Below are 25,240 nucleotides of genomic sequence, written 5' to 3'. Positions count from 1 at the left end.
TTTCAAAAATAAAAACAATTAAAATAGTTATAAAAAATAAATACATTTCAAGGCATTAAACCGTTTTGAGTGTAGCAGTTAGGACATGCAAACCAGATATACCACGGTGGCTCCCGTGCTTTGATATTATCATGTCCTGTTTTGTTTTTTTGTTGTTGTTTTTCAACAAACCTGCTGATCCAAATTCCAGGCAATTTTGAAGAAGAGATGCAGCAAGTCTACGGTGCACAAAATGAGTGTTTTTTTTCTTTTAAATGAAACTCAGTGTATTAGAGAACCCACTGGACCGTAAACACTTCTGACATGGGTAAGGTCAGACTAGTCACTGCTAAAACCTACGAGAAGAGACAGGGAGGAGAAAGACAAAAGTTTATTTGAGGCAAAGAAATGATGGAAGTAGTGGGGCTCATATGTTGCTGGTTAAAAGCTCACCTTGGTGTCAGTGCGATATGTAAAGTCCCTGACTTTCTCCCCATTTGCTAAAATGTAGCGAGGTGGTGAAGGCACCCCGAAAACCTGCAGCCCTCCCAGCACCAGACTGTCCAGTGCCCCATTCAGCTTTAGAGGGTTACTCACAACCTGAGACTGAAGTAAAGCCAGAGATGTGTGTGAAACACTGTCCCTCATTCACACTTTTTGCATCAAGCAGTCGTGCATCACAATGCATAGCAAAGTCTCTGCTGCTTTCCATATGGAAATATAAATAATCTCTACTTACCTGTTCAGCAGAGAAGATAACGTAGCAATAATTTTGCATTTCAAAAGTGTCGACGCTCTCGCCATCATCCCAAAACAAGTCGCCCCGGGCCCAGCCGCCCGCTGACAGCGCCACAGTCAGGAAGAAAGGGTTGTTGCGTGAGGCTGTGGTTGTCAAAGCAGGCTCCTGCGCAAGAAAAGGGACGATCAAAGAAAATATGATGTTAAGTTACAAAACATCCTCTTTTCTTCCAAGTGTCTCAGCTAGTTTTGAACTTTAACACCTCATCTAGGAAGTCGTGACAGTAATGGGTCAACATTTGATCATAGAAACTGTGGCTGAAAAGACATTTCTCCCATGTAGCGAAATAATTCCTTCAAAGAGCTGTATTGCTTATAAAGAAAAGCATCACAGGGTGAAGTGATGTACTGATAACGACTACCGTAAACTGCAATGTCTGAATGAATAACTATCCAGTAAACGATGTGCTTTGCTTTGTTCTTTTATACTGAACTCAAGCATAACTTAACAAGCCCTTTTTAAAATCAGTTTTTCCATCAAACCTGTAAATTGTGTCTCCAAACAGAATCAAGATCTTCAAACATTTGCTTTTTTTTTCCCCTAAAACAAACACCCACCTGCTGGGGAATGATGTGTCCTTCCCTCACATGAACATTGATGGTGTCCAGAGGAGCTGGCAGGAGCAGGAACTGCCCTTTACTGTAGAAAGGCTGACCCTTGAGAGGCCAAAACACAACATAAGGTTGTAAATCCAGTAAACACTAATGTCACGTCCCTCCATGGTTCATACATGATTCATACATGATTTATTATTGTGTGGCTCATACATTCTAGTGGTGTTGTCAGAGACGGCTGAATATGACTGAGTGACTCACATTGTGCAGGCTGTACCAAGTGGCGGGGGGCAGGTATGCAGCCAGTTCTACAGCCCCTTGCTCTAAAACTGGACTAATAAGAAGTGAACTCCCCCACAGGAACTGTTTGTCTATGGTCCGACTGTTAGGGTCATTGGGAAACCTAAGAGCGATGGACATACAGGGAAGAGGAAAAGAAAGATGAAAAGTGAAATGAGATGGCCTAAATGGCTTTGTTTATGCATTACAATAGAGTACCAAAAAAGTAAGGGAAGAATAGCTATGAAGAGGACACACACTCCATGAATAGAGGTCTGGCCACAGTTTCAGCAGAGGCGTGTGCATGGTGGAAGAGTGTGTAAAGGAACGGCAGTAGGGAGTAACGGAGATACAGCGCACTCCGCATGGCTGCCTGGGCCCGCTGCCCAAACACATAGGGCTCTTGAGCCTGAGGGACAAGACAAACACACACACAGTGAAGAGATTGAGTTACTCCTTTTCAATAATAGATGAAACAGATGGACGTCTCTACATGACCCGAGAAAAGAAAAACATGCTGGATAAACCTCTTCTTCATCATATAACTCCCCCGACAGTTACTGTCACTAAACAGTTTGCACATGCATCTGAATTAACAGACCATAAACATAACCAGTATCAGCGTCCGTGTCTCACAGCATTGGGCTTGTCATTGTGGTTCCTCATAAATGGGTAGAAGGCCCCAAGCTGCATCCACCGAACGCACAACTCCTCAGTGGTGTTGCCTCCAAAGCCGCATATGTCCGCTCCCACCAGAGGGACCCCGAACAGGCTGAACTGCAGCACCGCTGGAGGGGACAGGTACAAAAGCTCCATTTAGGTCAATTCACTATTAAGCTGTGGTAACTTCAAAAATACATTCCAATTCTGATGTTTTGGGTCAATATTCTTACGAGATGAGAGGATCTCAAAAAGCCAGTTCATGTGACCTTTCAGAAATGACATTTCCTCACCAGGAATTGAGAATCTGAGCTGCTCCCAGTCACTCCTGACATCTCCTGTCCACACTCCAGAAAAGCGTCCGATGCCGGGGAAAGAGGAGCGTGACAGCACAAAGGGTCTCTTCCTCCGTATCTTCAGCAAAGCACTGAGGATGGGAACAAACCCCAGGATAAAACCCCCCCCACAAAGAACAGCTACATGTACATAATCTGTAACACTGGGCACCATTATTCCAAATTCAAATTCTGAATCCTACAAGACATCACAGGAAGTGAGAAGTTATATGACCAGGTGGTAAAAGCATTCGATTTCTGTCATTTCATCTCAAATTATTGACTTTTTTATGCAACAATAAAATCACTGTTTCATAAAATTATCATGTTTACAAAGTGTTACTATATATTTATTACTCGTTCTTTCATCCACAACAAAACAACTAACTGTGCAACTGTGTCTAATCACATCCTGGCCCAACCTGTGTGTTGCATAAGCTTCTGTGAGTCCGTAAAGATTGTGCAGGTTGTAGTGAAATGACATCTTCTGCCGAGCCGACATACAGAGGGTTCCTGAGTTTAACCGTCCTCCAACGACACCTGTGTGTCGGAGAGTTTTGTAGAATAACATTTTGTCTTAAAAAAACAACATAAAATCTGAATGTTTATGTGCTTTTAAATGTGTTACTTGGTGTGTATGGTGGGTTCTCAAGGTCACTGTCAGGACAGCCCTCCACCGAGCCCTGCACAAAACTGGCTGGTTCGTTCATATCCTGTGTGGAAAGAAAAACATGGAAAGCAATTTTTATTTGATAGTGTATAATAAATGTCCACATTTCAAAAAAGTCATGCACATTATTTGTGAATTACAACCCTGTCCTGTGTACACATACAATCCAGAGACCATCTACAGGAACTTTAGAGTGAAAATCTCTGATGCAGTCTTCCCACCATTGTCTGGTGTCTGGGTTCGTGAAGTCAGGAAAGGCTGTTGGGCCTGGCCAAACCTGCGTATACAGAATATGACAACCCCACATTTTCAGATAAAAAAAAATGCTACATACATATTGCCCCCCACCCACCCTGACCCTATCTCACCTTCCCTATCAGGATTTGCCCTGTAGCGTTTTTGATAAAGACATCTCTTTTAAGTCCATCATCAAAGGGAGGGTACATTCCTGGGGTGCTGCTGCTGCTTATCCCTGGGTCCTGTAACATAAACGAGGAGCCTCAGTCAAAACTTAGGACATTTTTGCTGCCCTCCACTGGAAAAATATGGTTAATACCTGCTTTTAGCTCCAGTGAAAGCAAGAACAAAAATGTTTTGTTTGCATCAAATTCAAATGCAAATGTATATATGTATATAGTAGTTTGTCAGGTCTTTTAAACACAAAGATGTCACACCAGAATAAGGATGTACTTCATGCCTCTCTTGTGAAACTCCTCCACCATTTCTGGCAGATCCCCGAATCTCCAGGGGTCAAAGGTGAATACCCTTCGCTTGTTTGCGTAATCCAGGTCATTCCATTGTACATCCTGTTGGTGAAAACGGTTAAATATTCTCAGGAAAAAGGCAGTTTAATGAAGACTCCAGCTGCCACATAAAATCAGTGAGTGCCTAAGACTTCTAAAGATATTTTCATTTAGTTAGACAGTTTGGCACATCAGCCACCTTATAAACAAATAATTAAAAAAGTAAACATTAAAATCATAAACATGAAAAACTGAGGACAAACTGCCTTCAATTCATTTTTTAACTATCATTAGAGTTACTGTTGTTACACATGGATCGTTAATGTTATCAATCTAAAATGAAAATTTAGAATGAAAAATAAAATTTTGAATACTTTCTTAAACAAATGTATAAAGCAAATGCACAGATGGAGAATCTTCTATGAATTTCATACCATCGGAAAGTTTTCATCATGCATGCTTTGTGCAACCTTTCGGGTCGTATTAGTGGTCGTGTAACCCCAGCGGCACAGATGAAAGCCCAGCGACCAATAAGAAGGCATCATAGGATAACCTGGGGACAGATACATGATAACTCTGAAACACATAAATGCATTCCTTCTTTTTCTGATGCCCCAGGACTCGTTCAAATGCACAAACGCTCACATGCTTTTACAAATTACTATTTTCAAACTTCACATCTCTTGTAGTAAGTATACATGCTTATTACTGCATGGACATGTGTTAGTGAATGTCAGCCAGACAACTCATGCTGCATACCAATGATCTGAAGGTACTGTCGTATAACACTTTGAGGGTCAGGACCCAAGAAAATGTAGAAATCCAGGATTCCACCGGTGGACACCCAGGTGAGAGCAGGGGTCGGCTGTAGAATCACCTCTACAGAAACATTTGGGAAGTCAGTGAAATGGCATCAGATGCTAGAATCTGTTCTATGGAAAGTGAATTCAAAAAGTGTGGGATGTTGGATCAGAGAGCTCAGTACCAATTGCATTGCTATTTAGAAGGAAAACTCCATGTGCTAAGCCATCCTCTTCCTGTACTATGTAAAATGGGTGGGAGCCATAGAGGTTGGCATCAGCCTGTGGGGAAAGACAGTGTCAACATCATAAAGAAAGCTTACAAAAGACTGTTTAATATGAATGTCTGCTGCCAGACATATAGTCTAAATCGTTTGAGTATCGGTCCAGAAGGGGGCGCTCCTAACCTTTGAGTTTGACGACTGTTATTGAACCACTGCAATAGACTCACATGAGGTGCCATGTCTCTATTCCAGAGAGTCAGGGAAGTCCAGTTTAGATCCAAGAGGAGAGAGGTGTAATGTTCCCCAAGGCCAGACACAAAAGAAGAGGCCAGTGTGATAGACAGCTGCAGGTACTGGTCAGCAAACAGCAGAGGAGCAACTGTGGTGTTCATACTAAACAGGCAGAGGATGTGTACAAACAAAAAATAAAGTGATTTAAACATATAAGTGAAATGAAAAAAAAACTACCAGCACAAAATGATAAATATGAACAGAGATAACAGAGCAAATATGAACAAGCTGACTACATCAGAGTAAGTTATTGACTGACACTATGATGAAACTCACTATATAGTCCATCCTCAAATACATTAAAAATGAAGTGAACTACTCACATCACCCTTCCATTGGATTTCCGTCGCACCATAAAGCCAAATGGGTCAGACTGGTATTCAGTGGTATAGAGGACACTCTGTGTATTGGCTTTGCTCTGAGGAACACCGCCTGGCAGATGAACTTCATACCGCTGAGATGATGGGTCCTTTAACTTTATAGAAAAAAAAGGTTGATAACTATTTTTCTTTGAAATGACAAAGTATGTAAAATAATAGAGGGTCCAATACTCAGTTTTTTTTTTTCAAACTGTGGTGCCTGTCCTACTGGTGGGACTCTTTATTTGTGTATTTCATTTGAAAATTACTGGAAAAGTCAGCATAAATATTCATTCCTGGGTTAATTCAAGGACATTCAAGACAAACGTGCTTTTATAAAATAGATTTGTTGGACTATTTCAAACATAAAAATAAAGCAAAGTTAAATTAAAATATTATCCTTGACTGTGTTGTCTTGATCACATGTTTGGGGATGAATGCTTACTGTTAGGTGGAAACAGTCTGCTGTCTCTTGAATGTCATCTAGTCTTAGAGTGGAGATATCTTTGGGGAGGTAGGAGGGGCTGGCACGAGTTAGTGTGGCACCCTGACCCCGAGGAGTAGGTATGAGGGGTCCCATTTTATAGCCAGGATACACACGGGGGTAAAAGCACCAGGGTGGTCCTGCGGAGTCAAGCAGAGGGGCGTAGCAGCATCCCCTGTCCTCACACTCGCTCTGGCTGAGCAGTTTGTCCCTGCCACAGTCAAACCGACTCTCTGGGGCCATGGCGCATTCACTGCCTCTGGAAATATTACATTTCTGGGATCTTTCAGGGTGTATACCCCGACTTGAATTGTTCTGTGGCTTTGCGGGATTATAAACAAGCCGTCCATGTGCCGTGATGTCATGTTGCTCATCCCGAACTGACCCAATCTGTCGTCGGGCTTCACTGGTGAAAAAGCGGTTCATGAACAAACAAGCTAATAAAGAAAATGCGAAGAGGAGCACGGCTACAGTGAAGTGAGACAACAGACCCATCGTGCATTGCTCAGTCTAAGGATCCTTAAATGAACTTTGCGCTGTCTTCATGAAACTATTCAGTGGTAGTAGGGTATGTAGTAGGTCATGTAGCTACATGTAGCAGTCCCAGTCCGGTGTCCAGCGGTTATCTGTTCCCTCTAATCAAATTATCCGCAGTGTCGGAAAAGACATTGTTGTGAAGTTGCGACACATTAAATTAATAAATTTATTAAAAAAATTATAAATTTATTAAATCAAGACGTCTACAGTGAATTAGGTTAACCATTAATAGCAAAAACATGCTTTCCGAAAACATCAACATGAAGCAACATGAAGGCTAACGCAAAACTAGGGCAAGCATACTGGGACAAAAGTGATCAAAATAGCAATAGTTTAGATGAAAAACAGAAACCAGATGGTTATCTTTTATCATTAAAAACATTAATTATATTTCATAAAATAATTATAACTTACCTCCAAATCTGATTTCTGTATTGTACGAATGAGCAGTGGCAGTTACAACCCAAGTTCCAAAAAAAATTGGGACATTATTTAAAATGTGTATAAAAACAAAGTTTAATGATTTGCAAATCTCATAAACTCATATTCTATTCACAATAAAACATAGAAAACAAACTAAATATTTAAATTAGAATAACATAATGGGCACAACACAAGTCTTGAAAAGTAAGTGGCACTGAAAAGAGAAAGCTGGAGAAACATTTTGCAGCTAACTAGGTTCACTGGCAGCAGTAACATGACAAATATAAAAAGAGCATCTCAGAGTTTCTCAGAAGTATAGAAACCAGAGATTTACCAGTCTTAAAAACATATAAAAAAATTACAGAATAATGTTCCTCAATGCAGAAAATTTTACTTTGAGTATCTCCTCATCTACTATACATAATATCAAAAGATTTGGAGAAGATCTGGAGAGATCCTTATGTGGCCTCTTTATATTTTACTGTGTCCCAACTTTTTTGGCATTGGGTTTTCTTGTCAAAGGAGCATAGCTCGTTTTTATTTCACTTTTCATTTTCATATTGATATGCACAGACTATGTGACCAATTTAAGACTATTCTGTACACGAATTATCTGAATTATCAAGCCTGTGATGTAATGGCATTGTCCCATTAAGTCTGCGTTATTAGGTGATATTTGTTCCACTGTGAAATAATTCTTTTAGTTTGAGCAGAACTGTAGAAGCTGAAACTGAAAAAAGAAGTTTAATGTATTTAGTTCATTATTATTATTATTATATTATAAGGACATAAAAATGCAGAACTGGTGTTTGATGTTTGCATGTTTCATCACAATGATTGACCGTCAGAATCTCCAGCGAGTACATCTGTTCCTCTACATGTGTTTCGAGAAGACACGTCCCTCCCACAAAGACCAGCAAGTGTTTGGTGAAACACACTTTCATAGGTTGTCTATGTTGCAGAGTTGCATTAATGCGACTCATTTTCATTCCAACAACACTGGAATTGTCTACAGCTTCTTTCCCACATGAACCCTCTGCAAAACTTTGCGATTTCTGGAAGTTTTTCTCTGATTCACAGATACAGGTGATGTATTCATGACCTTCCATGTCTGTGAAAAACTCATAGGTGTGCAAGAGTGGTTTCTCAACTGGTGATTATAATAGAAATATGACGTGGAATGTACCTTTCGGCAAAAATCTGTTCACAGATCAAAGACACAGACTCTCGGAGTAAAGTCATTTTTGTTTTGATCCAAGTCAAAACAAAACAAGCAAGAATGATAAGGCTTTGATAGAGATTATGAAAAAAATGCAATACATTTTGTTTTTTGGTACATTAACAGCTTCTAACTTCCATTTTTCCCATTCTGATTTCCTTCAGGACCCACATTTTTTCTAAGATAGTTAACTCAAAGGTGCACAGTTCTTCATGTTACTTTTGCATTTATGCATCATGCAATAGACAAAACTTCTCACATACTTCATGAATTATCAGTCCCACACCCTCTGATGTAATGGAAGTTCATCTTCCAGTTAAGTCTGCATTAAAAGCTGACAGTTGTTCTGATGTTAAATCATAATTTTATTTTAAGCTGGAGTGGAGATATCAAATTGAGAAGAAATGTCAAAGAATCAACAACAGAAAATCATAAATGGAAAGAGTTTAATGTATTCATTTTTTCTCTTTTTCTTTACATATTTTAAGAACACTTATAATGTAAAATGGAACACAATTTGACAACCATTGATATTGCTATGCATTCTGAATGGTTGCACGTAGGTTTGCTTACATAAACATGTATAAGACAGCTTGTAAAATCAGTGTACAAATGGTCAGCCAAGTATAAACTTCAGTCCTTCTAAACTAGAAGTACAAACAGGAAAAAAGAGGAATTCAAAAACAACCAGAACCCTAAAAAATTACATTTAACAAGCTAAGAATACATTTGTATTAATTTGTAAATTCAGAGTAAATATATAATTTTTTTCCTTTATATAGTACACTTAAAAAGAACAATTTTAAGCTGAAAGGACCCCAAAGTGCTTTCTAAGTGAGGCCAATATTATAACAAAGCAAGTTCAGTTGTATTTTTAAGAACCTTAAATACCTTCACGAATATAATCATGTTTTAAGTTTTGTTTTTTGACCAACTGACTAACAGTCTAAAGCTTGTGGGTTTTTCAGTCATCATCCACAATCTTTTCTTTCCCTTTGGAGTAAGCTGGATTCTAGGCCCACACTTCAGCAAGTTGACAACCAACTACTCTTTCACAAGGATGTTGCAGGCAACAGGGCCTCTAAAGGTGAACCCCAGGTAGAAGGTGATGTTTTCATTACTATGAGGCACTGAAGGTGCATTAACAGGCCTGATATTGAACTTCTTTTTCTTAGGACCTTCAAGATAAACCACACGATCTTCAGTCCACCCAGAAACCCGCTTCAGCATTGTGGCAATCTCTGGCATCTTCCATGCCTCACCACTAAACCACTTCATGCGTTTCTCAGTGACTGAGAACCACTTGGTGATTCTTTCAAACTTTTTCTTGTGAACAAACTTGTCCAATCCACTCCCATTGCCCAGAAAAAAATGGCTATAAATCCTTCTCTTCCGCTGAGGAATGTCTTTCATCTTGCTCCAGTAACCCTTTTCAAGGTGTTCGACTGCTGATTGTACAATTTCATATTTGGTTTCTTTCTCGTGCTCTGTGTCGTCATCCTCTGGCCAGAATAGCAATGTAAGCAAGAACAGGGCACTTGGCAAACATTTCCTTTTATCAGATGGAAACTGACAACAAAGTGCTTGTAGATCTTTCAAATGAGCAACCTTGTGAGTTTGCGGTGACAGGCAGTTCAGAGAAATATGGGCCACAATGTAATTAACAATGTCCCTTTGACTGAATTTGGCTTTTAATGGATTACTGGGGTAGAAAGAAATTATATGCTCTCTAAGTTTTACTGCATCCCTCTGATCAGTTAGCTTGGAAAGGATGGATGTTATATTGCCGCCACCAAGATGATAGATGATCATGCGTTTTTGGAAAGGAGTGAGGTTGGATGCTGTAGGACTGCAGTAGAAAAAGCTTCACTGAAGCACTTGCCATACTCAGAGGATTTTATTGCCAACCACTTCAATGGATGACGTATCTTCCCCTCAGGGCCTTCAGGCGTCTCTTCTTCATCTGAATCAATGTCTGTCTGGAAATAACTCCGGTCCTCTGAGATCCTTTCCAAAGTGTCTTCCATTGTCTGGCACAGTTTTTTCAAATGGTCATGAAATGGTTCCCAAGCATCTTTAACTTCCACTGGGATGTAATCTGATGTTAGGTACTTCATACACTCTGAGTGACCATTGGATCTGTTTGCAAATACTTGCAATGAAAAGATCAGTTTGAGAAGGCCCAGCCCAACCTCAACTTCAGCATAAAACCCTGAAGTGTTGACATGTTGCATCTCAGCATCAGCTGCTCTCTGACATTCTTGAAAACACTCAAGTGCTTTCAGTGCAGTTTCCACAGCATCTGCTGTGTTTTGCGCCGTCTTTGGTACATTTTCAATTGCTTTACATTTTGCTTGAAACCATTTCTTATATACCTGTCCCTTTGTGTCAAGTATATAAGAGTTGTTGGGCAGCTGTTTAGCTGCTGTCTCTGCCCAGTGTTTAGCCTCATAAAACTTTTCATAAGTATAATGAAGACGAGCAAGTTGTTGTGCAAAGAATGGATCATTATGGAACCGCTCGAATGCTTCCTTGAGCAACTCAATTGCTTTGTCTGGGCTTTTCTCATTTTCACACACATGCTCAATGAAAGGAGAGAAAAAGCTATCATATTTATCTCCTTTGCTTATCCTGGATCTCCGAATGAAAAGTTGTCTCAAAATTGTGAGATACTCATCCCTTCCAAATCTGTGCTCAAAGAGCACATCCTCGTGGAGCAAATCCATCGCCAAACTGCTTTGAGTTTGTTGGGGTCCCAGAAGTTGTTGAAGAATTTCTTTTGCAACAAGTGGGTGGATGATTCTGATTGATTCAATGTGCGTCTTGTCATCTCGAAGGTGCAAGAAGACTAGCTTAGCCTGATCACTTGGAGATCTCTCAAACTCGTAGTGGCGAAACCTCTCCAAGTGGATCGTTAAGGCAAGCAAAGCTTCACAGTGCGATTGAGAGATGAAAGAGTTTTGAACATATGTGTTCAGCAATGCTACATAGTGAATGAGTCGAGTGACAACAGAGTGACGGTCAATGTCTTGGAGCAGATGTTTCACAAACTGATGAACGTAAACCTCACTGAATCCTTCACTCATCAAAACAAATGTCAGAATGAATTGAGGTTCATATCTTTCCTCGAGTGCCTGCCGTTTTCCAGAAAACGTTCTCTTCTCTTGATCAGATAGTTTATGAGTGACAGACACATTCTGTAAAGGAGACTCCTTGCATTTTTTCTCTGGATCATGGGAGCGTCTGCAGCTCAACAAAATGAAACATAGAGTACCATACTGGATTTGTTTTTCGTTTATGGCACCCTCTAGTTCATACCTGAGCTCATCTAGATATTCCTTGTCTGAGTCTTCAGTGAGGAGCAGCACAGGAAGACATCTCTGTGGATCCTTTTCTTCATATTCTCTTAGTTCAACTGCATGTTGTGCAACAACAGAAACTGGATATGAGGGCTTCACAACTGCACACCTTAGACTTTTTCTGTTGTTCCACAGCACTTGTCTTGCCACAGTGCTTCCACCACTTCCTGGGTGATGGTAGATGTTTATGATATTCACTGGAGTCTGGTCTGCATTATATTTCAAGGCATCGTTGAGAAGTTTGGAAGTATTGTGATAAGCATCTCTTTCAATGACCTCTCCAGCATATTTGTTCTCAGCAAGCCAGAAATTCAACCAGGTCACTCTCCCACCATGGTAGAACTGGCGCTCAATGTTTTCTTTTTCCTCATTGATGAATTCTTTGCATGTTTCATCACAATGATTGACCGTCAGAATCTCCAGCGAGTACATCTGTTCCTCTACTTGTGTTTCAAGACGACATGTTCCTCCCACAAAGACCGGCAAGTGTTTGGTGAAACACACTTTCATAGGTTGTATATGTTGCAGAGTTGCATTAATGTGGCTCATTTTCATTCCAACAACACTGGAATTGTCTACAGCTTCTTTCTCACATGAATGCTCTGCAAAGCTTTGCCACTTATGGAAGTTTTCCTCTGATTCACAGATGCAGATGATGTCTTCATGGCCTTCCATGTCTGTGAAAAACTCATAGAAGGTGTGCAAGAGTGGTTTGTCAACTGGTGACGTTAATAGGAATATGACCTGGAATGTACCTTTTGGCAAAATCTGGTTACAGATCAAAGACACAGATTTTTTAAATTGAATCATTTTTGTCTTGATCCAAGTCATTTCGTCACATGAAGTTTCATTTCCTTTGAAGTCAGTATGGCCATTGCAAAAGATCCAACTAGTTTGATCAAATAAATGCAGATGGTTTGTGAATTCTTTGATGCTTGTGCCAGTGGATATTCTGTAGCTTTGCAAAAAATGCATGTTTGCAGCACGGTACTCGAGGTATCTACTGCAAAGACCTGATATCTTTGAGTCTGGGTCAAAGTCGAACACGCAGAAAATATTCATGTTAATCAGCCAGTCAATGTTACAAAGGTCATCAGGTTTGAATTTGTTTGTTACGAGTATGAACCATTTTTCCTTTTCAATGAATTTCTTACCACTGGTCATCAGCATGGTGAGTTTCCTTCCAAGGTCTTGACACACTTCTGGAGCAATAAGGAAATGATTTTTTTCTGCTTCTTCTCTTTGAGCATCACGATCTTTGACTCTTTGGTAAAAGTCACTTAGGTCCTTGTCACTCACTGGCTCCGTTTTTGAACCCACTCTTCGCAAAATCATCTCTTTCTCAAACTCTACTTTGTTTGTTGATTCTTTGAAGTTTGGCAGACGGACTGCATACACTTTGTTCTTGACAATACTTATTAATGGCACAATGTCAACCTCTACCACATATCGCTTTTCTGTACTTTGTCGATCTATAACCTCAATGAACCTTGGCGGTCGCACACACTGGCGTATGTGCTCTTTGTCAGAGTTGAAACTCCTTTCAATGTCGTCCAAAGCATCGACATAAATATCCGTGTCTGTTACAGGGATACCAGTTATCTCACCGTGCACATATCCTCCATCCTCCTTGCTGTCCATCACACCAAAGTGTATTGTGCCATTTGATCTGATGTTCATACAACCAGCTGCAAATTTAAGAACCTCTTTGGCAAACTTAGCTTGGAGTCTTGTGCGATCCAATGTAGCAGCTACAGCAAAAGACTTGAATTCGTGGCATGGCGATATCAGATTAAAATCACCTGATTCAGGCTGCAGGATGCTTTTTTTCACATATAAAAAATCAATCCCTTCTTGATCAAATGGCCTTGGTTTACAGTCTTCCTTTGAGATTAACACACATTGTTCCTGAGAAGCGTGGTTCTCCTCAAAGACATCTTGTTCTGTCTCTGTAGTTTGTGCTGGAGGACCATCACTTACTGTTGAAAGAGACTGAACCAATTTCTGACTCCTCTTTTCCTCAAACTCAGTTCTTTTGGAACCAGTAGTTTTTTTCTTTTCTTGACATTTTTGCTGGGAGTTGATAAGCTCATCTCTTCTCTTAATAATCAAATGAGCAGGCCCTGACTTCATGTAGATTTTTGTTTTTAGAAAGTCCTCATTTAGTGCAAGTAGGATTTGTCCATTTACTTCTTCTTCATGGAGCTTTTCTATGTACTGTTCCTTCACTCCAATTGATCTTAGCCAGGTGCTTACTTCAGATTCAGTCCAATTCTTGGGTGACTGCTGAGGTGTGTCAGCTGTGAAAGGACAAAAAAGCAAAACAAAACATGAATTACCCTATGCATAAAAACATCAGTTAAATAAATAATATGTGTGACAATAACTTTTTTATTTAAGACAAAAACTGACAATATATTATACCGCTTCTTTATTTTGAAATTCCTTGTATATTAAAAAAAAAAATTTCGCCGTTCCGCCTAATCGCATTATGTATGTGGCGAGAGTCAAGCTGCATACATAGTTCACCAGAGCAGAACTCATATTCTTTTACATACTATGGAGGCATTTTTTAATTTCTCTGCAGCTCCAGACTGAAGATATCAAGGATCTATGTTTTATCATCTGAGAAGGAGTCCCCTTCACCAAAGAAGCAAAAACATAAAGGAAAGGGAATGTCATCTGGATAAAATGTCGCCTCAAGCCTCATATCCTGAGCTTAAATTGGGGCTCTAACACATGGAAATGCTTGATGACATCCGTAACCCCTTTTCTCTAAAAACCAAGTGAGATATCTCACTGTGGGAAGTGCCCTCTGGCGTGACCAATCATGGAAGCTCTACTACCACAATGTCTCTCGAAGACGAACCAACAATTTCGAGGACACGGGGTCCACAGACATCCTTTTATAATAGCCCCTGTGCCATAGATGTGACATAGGCTTCATTCTATGAGAGGTAGCCCAGGACACAAAGAATTGGTTGCTTTTCCTAAACCCCTGAGTCCTGTTTAGCTAAATGCATAATGCGCAGACAGGACAAAGTGAATTAAGCCGCCTCTGGCTCTCATCAGCAAATGGCCGGTGGATGAAAAGCTGATAGCTCCAATGGTAGACTCCCTAACCTTAGACACAAAGGTAGGCTTAGGGCACAGAGCCACCTTTCTATAATTTGGGAAAAACTGCAGACAGGAACTGTGCATAGAGGTTCGCCTGGCCAAACCTCTATGCACAGCTGGTGCACGATTTCTGTATTGAGTGTCCATTCTCCATAAAGAAGATCTGGAGAGCAGATCTGCAGCAGTTTTCAGTGCCTACCAGCCCAGTTAAATACAAGCTCTTAATGAGACCAGCTTTCTGTTGCGAAACAGAGCAACCATTTGACCTGCTTCCACACACCAAGTGTGTGGAAGCAGGTCAAATGGTTGCTCTGAACTGCTTCAACACACCTGGTGAAAACCCTTGGGGCAAGGGCCGATCCCAAATGGAGGGTTTGATATTTGTAGGCTATGCCCTGGAAGACAAACCTTAGGAATTTCCTGTGTGCTGGACTAAAGCTTATGTGGAAATCATTCTGTAGATGTGAACCAGTCACTCCATCAAATAGATCAAAACAGCACAATTTGTGTTAACATTCTAAATTTGTAGTTTCTGAGATGAGAATTGAGGGAGCGTAAATCCAGAATGGGACAGAATGAGGAAATATCTGGAATAAAAGTCTAGATTAATTTCCTCTTATTGCCCCTCGGCTAAAGAGAGAGGAGATTTTGCTCTCTAAAGCCTTTGTGGCTTCCCCTGTAGCAACTGAACCCACGCCACTGAAAGTGGGTAGTTTTGTTGCAAACTGTAGTCTGTAATCCCTGGCAACAGTTGTTAACACCCATGGATTGACTGCACATGTATCTCTGGCAGCTAATGGACCTGGGGGATGTCTCAGGTGACAGACTGACCTCCACTTTCAGATTTTTTTTGTAAACACCCTTGACTCTATGCCTGGCTGTGGCTGTGGTAGTGGGGTTTTTATTTATTTTTTTATCACCCATAGAGGTCCAGAAAATAAGATCAGTGACGATACATATCTCCACCCAAACTGTAGGAGTACCTTTATCCAGCAGGTGGCCCAAGTCCTGAAACAGCTCAGCCTAGTAGGCTGAGAGCAGGGGGAAGCAGTTTGAAGATGACTTTGAAGATGATGGAGAGGGGACAGCAGCACTAATACAGAACTGTCAGATTAGCATCTATAGGAATGTCTATAGACACTATATCTTCATTGTGCATTCATATTCTGCTTGTAAATAAAGATATCTAACTATGTCACACATGGCTCAAGCCTTTTTAGATGTTTTTTTTGGGGCGACCGTGGCTCAGGGGGTTGGGAAGCGTATCTGTAACCGGAAGGTCGCCGATTCGATCCCCGGGCTCTCTGTCCTGGTCGTTGTGTCCTTGGGCAAGACACTTTACCCTACCGCCTACTGGTGTTGGCCAGAGGGGCCGATGGCGCGATATGGCAGCCTCGCTTCTGTCAGTCTGCCCCAGGGCAGCTGTGGCTACAACCATAGCTTGCCTCCACCAGTGTGTGAAGGTGAGAGTGAATGAATAGTGGCATTGTAAAGCGCTTTGGGTGCCTTGAAAAGCGCTATATAAATCCAATCCATTATTATTATTATTATTACTACTAATATTTGAATACACTTTGTGGAAAAAAAAAAAGACGTAAGCCTGTGATTCTGAGCTTACAAACAACTGATCTTTTTTTCCCCTCACAGGACAGCCACTGCAAATATATGCTTTACAGAAGCATGTACTTTAAAGAGGATATAAGTAAATAGCATGCGTATTTAAAATTAGCTCAGTCTTAAAAATATGCAGCAATGATATTAATCAATTTAACACTGATAGGGAACATTTTTCTACAGATATATTATTTTTACTTTTGAAACTTTATGTACAATTTTCTAATAATACCTTTATGTGTATTGAGGTGTTTTCATAGTATTTTATTGCTGCTTGAAAATTCCCCCACAACTTGTCATTTTCAGCTAATAATAAATCCTACTATATTAGCAATACTTTATTATTAATAATAATAATAATAATAATAATAATAATAATAATAATAATAATATTGAATACCTACTATATTTTTAGTAATATAGTAGGTATTTATTCAACTAAAGAAGCTGTAACATTTAAAAGTTCTTAAGCCAGGAAGAAGGACAATATGGTGAAGATGTGAAGATGTCCATGTAAAGTGCATACATCTAAATATGTTTTAATCTGACTTAATTTTGTCATGTTAAGTTGGTGTAGTAGAGCAGTGGTACCGGTCGTTTGGTACCGGGCCCCGAGAGTTGAGGCTCAGGTGTGAAATTTATGGTTTTCAGGGTTTTTCAGAGTTTTTATTGTTAACTTGGTTTCCCTGGGTCTTTTCCCGTGTTGTAGTAGTGTGTCTTATTTTGAAAGAAATGTTTACGCGTTACCATAGCAACCAGAGAGCATGTTGTATTTATCCGCGACACCTTAAAGGCCGTCGGTGAAAATATTGTCTGCCATTAAACCGGTCCGTGGCGCAAAAAGGGTTGGGGACCGCTGTAGTAGAGGATGATGTTTGTACTAAAGCAGTTACCATAGCTCAGATTTAGCAAATAGTCATTTTCAGCTGTCTGGTTATTATACACTGATGATAAAGCCAGTTAAACATGGAATGTTTAAAACAACAAAATACAATTAGTCTACAGAAACCTAAAAGTATCATGTAAGAAAAAAAAAAAAAGGGATCTCATAAAAACAAACTTCACTCACCCATGATTTCCTTTCTTGTTTTGTCACACATCAGTATTGGTTTTTACTTATCACATTCCATCTGTCAAAAAGAAAAACCGTCACATTAAGTCCTGTATTATTTTTGCTGGGTCATTTATGTTGTCAAATTTTATCATTAACTTTTGAAACTGGAACTGACTATAACTTTAGTAAATTTTATCTTTCCTGATAGAGTTATTGTACCAAATGTCTCCTGAATCCAATGCGAAATACTGTCAGATTTTACATTAGAATTTACACATTAAAAATATTCAAGAACAGAGCTTACTGATATAGGATCTTTAAGGCAGAATACTAGAGAAAAAAAACTCACGCAGTGTTGTGTAATTTATTATTAGACACTAATGTATAGTATAAGGTGCATGTTAACCTTCATCTGATGAACATATTTTGCATTCATGGACTACCAAAGGTAATTAATGTCGTCTAAGAAAACAGACTATTATTATTTTTGCTACTTTTTGTTTCTTTACATATTTTGTCAACCAAAAATCTGTACTAGTTTTCATGAGTTTACATTTGCATTTTAATGATGAACTAATCTGGGTCATTTAGACTCCAATATAAAATAACTGAAATAAAAACACAACCAGGCAGCCCAGAGTCAAAATCTATCCAGTGTGCTGGGTCTACCCAGAGGCCTTCTCACAGTGGAACATTCCTGACAGACGGAAGGGGTTCGGACGTCCCTTCAACTGGCTCTTTCCAATAAAGAGGAGCAGCAGCTATACTCTGAGCCTTTCCCGAATGACCAAGCTCCTCGTCCTATCTCTAAGCTAACTGCTGTCGCTTTTGTCTGCAGTCTCATTCTTTCAATCACTATCCACAACTCATGATCATTGGTAAGGGTAGGAATGTAGATGGACTGTAAATCGACTGTTTCCCGCTCGCACTTCACCACCGCAAACCAGTACAGTGTTGCTACTGATGCTGCACTAGTCTGTCTGCCAGTTACCCAGCTCTCCCCTCAGCCTCCCCTCACTGGTAAACAAGACCTTAAGAAACTCTGCTTGGGGCAGCAACTCATTCGCAACGCACACTTCGCCCTTTTCCCAACTAAGAGCAATGGCTGCAGATTTGGGGCTGTCGATTCTGTTCACAAACACTTCACACTCAGGTGACACTGTGACCACTAATCTCTCCAACCTCTACTTCCTGTCTGCGCCTAGAAATTTTCAGTTCATTTTAATTCTATTCTACTGAAATAGCATCAAAATCACACCAACAATGGTTAACTAAGAGGCACAGAGAGTGGAGTGTTGAAGGTAAATTGCTACGCACCATCTGATATCCTCTGATATCCTCGTGTCGGTGTTGTTCCCACATCATCATAATAAATGTTGTGTCAAGTTTCAACATTGCAAGTGACCAATCACATTGTTGTGATGTCATACTTTTGCGACTTTGGAAAAAAAACGCCTTAAAAAAAAAAAAAAAGAATCTACTTAACGTGCGTAGTGATGGGATTTCCGGCTCTTTTGGCTCGACTCACTAAAAATAGCCGGCTCTTTTGGCTCCCAACGGGCTCTTCAAGTTGTTTTGTTGCTTTAATTTATTTATTATTAACAACAATATAAAATTGTGCACAAAATGAATTCCTAATGTAAAAAACAACTCTGGTTTTATTTATATGTGTTTATATATAAATATATATTGGAGTTTGTACCTGTTTTGAAGTTTGTACGTGCTTTGTCTGTAGGTGCCACCGTAAATATACTTTTATTTATTCACTCCACATGAAATGTAATAAATAAATCATATAATACAAAACCCAACTATTTACATTTTAAACTTTTAACTATTTAAATTTTCAGCTTTTTCCTTTTAAACAAATTTAAAGTGAAACAACACAAAACACTGCAAACCACAACACAATTAAATATAAATTAATATATGAAGACAAAAAGAACATGCATATTCTCTGTCATATGGGCCTGCAGGAATAAACTTTCTGAATCCTTTATCATCCGCAACTGAAAATAGTTGTGGATGATTATTATACCTTTCTAATGTGACGTTGTTGTCCCTGGCTCTCTTTCTCTCTCTTTCCCTCCCGCTCTGTTCCTGTGCTACTGCGAGTGCAACTACCGCCCCTCCCTCCTCTCCGTTTTCAAAAATACCCGTGTACGTAGCCTCAGTCTCTGACTGGAAGCGCTAATTCGTCATTCGGCTTTTGTCAGACTAAAGTAACTGTTAAAACTGTTTGAAAAGCTCAGCTATACAACAAGGAGAGATTGAGAATTTCCTTTTAGTTCTCAGTTTATTTGATATTGACAAAAGTTAGTCAGTTTTGTCTGTTCTTCTGTAAAACAAACTAAGATTTATTTTTAGAATTAATATTTTGTTTCTAAGTGGAATTGACAATTTAGTCTGTTTCGTTTGTTCTATTTTGAAACTTAAACGCTTTAGCGGCTGCCTTTTGTGTAGTTTGCAATATTTGCCTTTATTTATCTGAAAAAGTCTCATGTTCCTTAAGTACATCTACCCTGTTGAACTTATTATGGGAAATAAATATTTAAATAAAAACAAGCTGCTGATTATTTCACATTTTACTTGTGAGCAACGGCACATTTAAATCTTACAAATATAGTTATTTGGCTTATATCGTGATAGATATCGTTATCGCCTGAAATGAAAAAAACATATCGTGATATGAAAAAATCTCATATCGCCCAGCTCTACTGGTAACAACTGTAAAGTAGGGAGGAATGTTCTCACGCAGGACAAGATCCCTGACTGGAGGTCAAAGACCATTGCCATGTGGAAGGACCACGAGAGGAACAAATCAGGGAGCACTGAATCTGAACCATGGCATTTCCCCATCAGTAGCCAATCACAAATATTTCGTGTTTTCATACGTCTAATATATGCTTTGAATTGTACTTCACTTCTCTGTGTGCAGACTGCCTGACATAGAAAAGTCCACAGCTGTGCGGCCTGAATCTTTAACTGCCCGGTAATAAATGATAATGCAATTTCATGAATACAATATTTCATATCATTTCACTTTTTATCTGAAAAATGTTACAGCCTTTGAAATTAACATGTTCTAGTACACCTCACGCTCCCCTTTCGACTTACCATCGTTTGCTGCAGGTATCGCTTCCATGTTAAATAGGATGGCCGCCGTCAGCCTTCAGCAATCTGTAAAATTAAACCAGTCAGGTGTTAGACTAAGTAAACAGTTAATCTGCATATTTTAATACAATTTAGTGCAGGGGAATAGTGCAGTTTGTTTTTGCTGTGTAAAACAAACGGCGGTCGATGGAGCAGTTAAAAAGTTCCCTTTTCTTCATTATTGAGTTTGTTGATCAGGTGCTTTGATGAAGGATATCCACAGAGCAAATTCCTGCTACCTTTTCCCCAGAAAAGGTGTTAACGGTGATTACAGGAACAGCGCTGCTGTTTTGAACGCTAGAAGCACATTTTCTTTCACTCTGAGCTCACTGCTTCGGTAACGGCTCCGTCTCTTTGCTCCTTGTGTTGTGTAAACAGACTCTGCCTCCACGTTAGTGTGCTGCCGTCATCATCACTGCTGCTGTTGTGGCATCTTTTTTCTGTTTAAAAACTGGGGCTGTGTGGGCTTAACGTGATCACGCGTTTTTATTCATAACCTGCTCCCAAATAATGCATTTGTATTGCAGGTCTGTTTTTAGTCGTAAACAGTGGCGGTCCTAGCCTCCCCCACCCACACCCAAAACATATTAAGGATTGTAAATTAACATAAAACTGTTGTCGGAGCCATACCGAATTTCACCAGAGACACACACACACACACACACACACACACACACACACACACACACACACACACACACACACACACACACACACACACACACACGAAGAGAGAGAGAGTATGCATTACATGCAAACGGCTACTAAACCGCCATCATAATTCGTCATACAATGAGAACAGGACAACAATTGACAATGACTAATTAATATTAAAATCTGTAACCTAATATATTTTTTGGAGTTTAGTCTGTTACTGTTACTATTTTTACCATTTCTTCTTGGAGCAACTGTAACCCACATAATTTTCTTTAGGGATTAATAAAGTATTCTGATTCTGATTGTTTCAGGATGACCTGCCATTATCCAATGACACATCTGCTTACCTGTATCTTTTTCTCGTTTCTCCTCTTCTTTTCTATTTTTTCTAAACTGAGCACCTGATGGCTTTGAACTTTTCTTGTCCATCTTCCATTGGTTTTAATTTTGCACTCCAGTATGACCATAAATCCACCAACCCGAGGATCACCACAACAACCTAACAGACCTACACCTTAGTTCACAGATTCACTTTGTCTAAGGTGTATTTCTGGGATTTCACACAACCCAGGATTCAAATCATGAATACATGATGGGCTTGGATTTACATCATTATGAATGAAATGTGCTCTATTTGGAAGCAGCCGGCCCCCCTCCCCTTTCGGCAGGTTGTGTGTGAGACTTTAAATCATCAAACTGTAAATTATAAATTGTTACTGATCCCTTTACCCCTGGTCCTAAAGTGTATATTTATTTTCTTACTCTTCTTATATTTATTGTTTGTTTACTTGCACTGCTGTAACTGGAGCCTTGTCTCTCTATATACTGGACTGTATGTAGCGGAGATGACAATAAAGTTTACTTTGACTTCAGCAGCAAGCAGGCGCACCGAGGGCTGTCGCGCTTACTTTTCACGTTTCGAAAAAACATCGGTGCAAATTATAAATCTGTGTCATAATGTCTGGTGTTTTCGTGTTTGTTGTTTGCTTTTATTTTTGTTTTATTCTGCGAGCTGGTTATTAGATGCTGCTCCAGCCAGAGAATCCTCCGCCGCCCCGCCCTCTCCACACTGTGCCGCAAGCAGCAGGCGCACCTCGCTAACTAGTGATGGGATTTCCGGCTCTTTTTAGAGAGCCGGCTCTTTCGGTTCGACTCACTAAAAAGAGCGGGCTCTTCAGGTTGTTTGTTGCTTTAATTAATTTATTATTAACAATAATATAAAATTATGCACAAAAGGAATTACTAACGTAAAAAAAAAGTGGTTTTATTTATATACGTTTATATATAAATATATGCAGTGGCCCCTAGAGACAAAACAAGTACAAACTCCAAAACACATTTCTAGCATGAACTGAACTTCCAAAGCAGAGCTACTAGATCACTTAAATTACACAATTGAAAGCATGTGTGTATTGTTTGTGTATTTATACACAGGCACTCATATATATTCAAATAATTTTAAAAAAGCAAAAAAAAAGAGAGAGGGTGAGAGAAGGAAAAAAGAAAAACCCACGTGACGGTCGCGATAAGGACCCGGCTCTAAGAGCCATTTCGTTCGCGAACGACCCATCGCAAACGGAGGGCGCCCTTGCTCCCAGCAAATGGGCGATAGAAAACCGATCGGTGCCAAGGCCATTCCCAGTACGCGCTGGCTGATGTCGGGGCAGCGTAAGTACGAGCAATTTTTTTTATCCGCCCCCCACCACGATGCCGCCCCGGGCAACCACCATGAGCCTACAAGACATTTCAATATTCCACATTTTCATCCCCATTGCATGACGTGGCGTGGTTTCATACTACATACACAAACACACAAAACATGGCAAGGCAATTATCCTACCTTGGCGAAGTACCGACAGTCTTTTCTCTGCTCCAGAATGCAGGCTTATAGAGGAACAAAGAAAGCAGTGCCGCCTGTGTGCGATGTGTTGTTTGCACGGTGTGCTGCCCGATCCGTACCGGAAACCTGATCAGTACCCCGCATGCGCAAATCTTACGTCACTTCCTTTCTTTGCCAACATTGCGACATTCAATATATTTGAATGATACGTGTGGTTTTTTTTTAAACTTTATTTAATAAACAATGAGTATACAACATACGAACAGATGAAGTATACAAAACTATTTGAATGATACGTGTCACTACCCGATCCGTACCGGGGGGCCGAGCAAGATGGCGGCGTGATGAGGAGTGTCTTTTCGAGCTCTCAGCACTAGAAAGATATAAAGCATTTTTACAACGCTTATTTGACGTCTTTGTAACTTTCAAGACTTTTTTGAAGATCAACACACTAAACCTGCTAAACCTGAAACCAAATTCTGCAACAACAACATGTCGAAATCTGCTCAGAAAAGGCTGAGTAACTCGGGCAAACCACATGCAACTAGCATGCTAGCTAGCGACCATAGCTACATAAGAGAAATGGAGTGTCAGCAGATGGTTGAAGAAGAATTTCCACCCCTACCAGTTACGCCTTCCAAGCCTCCAGTGGCTAAAAAACCAACACTGTCTACCAGTCACTCTGATGACGATTCCCTGAAAGCTGATGCGGTCAACACTTTGATTAATCTGATCAACACCAGAAGTGACGCAATTGAAGAAATGGTAGGAACAGTTCGTACGGACTTAAAGGACATAAGTGATAAGATTATGGTCATTGAGAAAAGGGTTGAGAAAAACGAAACGCTTACACAGAAATGTGACGAACGCATCTCTGAAGTTGAACGCTACAACCGCCGTTGGAATCTGAGACTGTATGGGGTACCGGAGTTGGAGAAGGAAGATGTGCGCGCAAAGGCGATTGGGATATGCCAAACGGTTCTACCTGCGGAGAAGGAAAAGTTTTCAGAGGTCTTAGACATCGCTCATCGAGTGGGGAAACCAAAACAAAATGACCCGAGACCCAGAGGGATCATCATCCGGTTCATCTCAAGAAGAATTCGTGATGCGGTGTGGAAAGCTGCCAAGAATAATACTTTCCTTCAAAATAATCATCTGAGGTTTACTGAAGACCTGACGAGAGAGGACAAAGAAAACAGACTGAAGCTGTGGCCCATTATAAAGAAAGCACGTGAAGAAGGGAAGTCTGCTTACTTTATTGGAGGTCGAGGCTTTGTAAATGGTGCTGAAGTTCACACATAAACTCTTCAATATTCCCTGACCCTTAGTTCTTCTCAGGTTTGTTTACAAGGTGTTCTTTATATTGATGTGCCTGATATTTGTAGATATTAATAGTTGGCTGTCTAAATTGCTCTTTGGTGTTAGCAAAAAGCCAAATTACTGTTAAATAGGTAAAACCTTTTTTGTTATGCTTTTATTAGGCGTCTAAAGTTTTTTTTTATATATATTTACTCTATACTGTGAACAGTCTCATATTCTAGTGCTGATCTCAGTGTTAGGTTAAAAAGTTTATCTTCGATTTACTTTTTAATACATATCTTTTCTTTGTCAACTTGTGTTCTTTGTTTTTTGTTTCTATTAATGCTAGGGGTCTTCGTAACAACTTAAAACGTAAAGCCACTTTTCTTTATGCAAAGCAACTTAAATCTGACTTTGTGTTTTTGCAAGAATCTCACTCTACTATCGACGATGTTAGTTTTTGGCGATCTCAATGGGGAAATTCTATTTGGTTATCTCATGGAACTGAACGATCAGCTGGGGTATCAATCCTAAAAAACAGATATAATGGGGATGTTTTACATACAGAATGTGATTCTGCAGGCCATTACATATGTCAAGTCATAAGATATAATGATTTAGTCTTAATTGTTACTAACATATATGGGTTTAACACGAAGCTAGAAAATGATCATTTATTTTTGACGATTGAAAAAAAAATATCTAGCTGGTTAAATAAATTTCCAAATGCAAAATTATTACTAGGTGGAGACTTTAACTGTATTATGGATGCTGAATTAGATAAATTTCCT

The 25,240-nt window shown here is 39.7% G+C and overlaps 2 protein-coding genes and 1 pseudogene across 2 annotated transcripts in view; all 3 read right to left on the bottom strand.

Annotated features, from left to right (window-relative positions):
* tbc1d16 (TBC1 domain family, member 16) overlaps positions 1-775 on the bottom strand; it is a 29,213-nt gene extending 28,438 nt beyond the window's left edge. The window contains exon 1 of the mRNA XM_026165072.1: positions 719-775. The gene's annotated coding sequence lies outside the window, so the exon portion shown is untranslated. The remainder of the gene's footprint in view (positions 1-718) is intronic.
* gaa (alpha glucosidase) lies at positions 2-7,017 on the bottom strand. Its single transcript, XM_026165069.1, has 19 exons — positions 6,139-7,017; positions 5,658-5,809; positions 5,271-5,436; positions 5,005-5,101; positions 4,779-4,898; positions 4,454-4,572; positions 3,951-4,082; positions 3,645-3,755; positions 3,440-3,553; positions 3,235-3,319; positions 3,029-3,146; positions 2,565-2,698; positions 2,248-2,399; positions 1,872-2,020; positions 1,594-1,735; positions 1,336-1,434; positions 719-883; positions 433-585; positions 2-335 (listed from the first exon to the last, which is right to left on the bottom strand). The coding sequence occupies exons 1-19, from the start codon at positions 6,670-6,672 to the stop codon at positions 270-272; spliced, it is 2,808 nt and encodes a 935-aa protein (XP_026020854.1). The 5' UTR covers positions 6,673-7,017; the 3' UTR covers positions 2-269.
* Positions 7,018-8,783: 1,766 nt separating this feature from the next.
* Positions 8,784-23,514, bottom strand: LOC113020823 (sterile alpha motif domain-containing protein 9-like; annotated as a pseudogene).
* Between the last annotated feature and the right edge of the window lie 1,726 nt (positions 23,515-25,240).

The sequence above is a fragment of the Astatotilapia calliptera genome, chromosome 4 (assembly GCF_900246225.1).
Source record: "Astatotilapia calliptera chromosome 4, fAstCal1.2, whole genome shotgun sequence".
NCBI classification, from domain to species: Eukaryota; Metazoa; Chordata; class Actinopteri; order Cichliformes; family Cichlidae; genus Astatotilapia; species Astatotilapia calliptera.
Note: the sequence above shows the minus strand (reverse complement) of the source record. Positions and strands in the feature narration are given on the sequence as shown.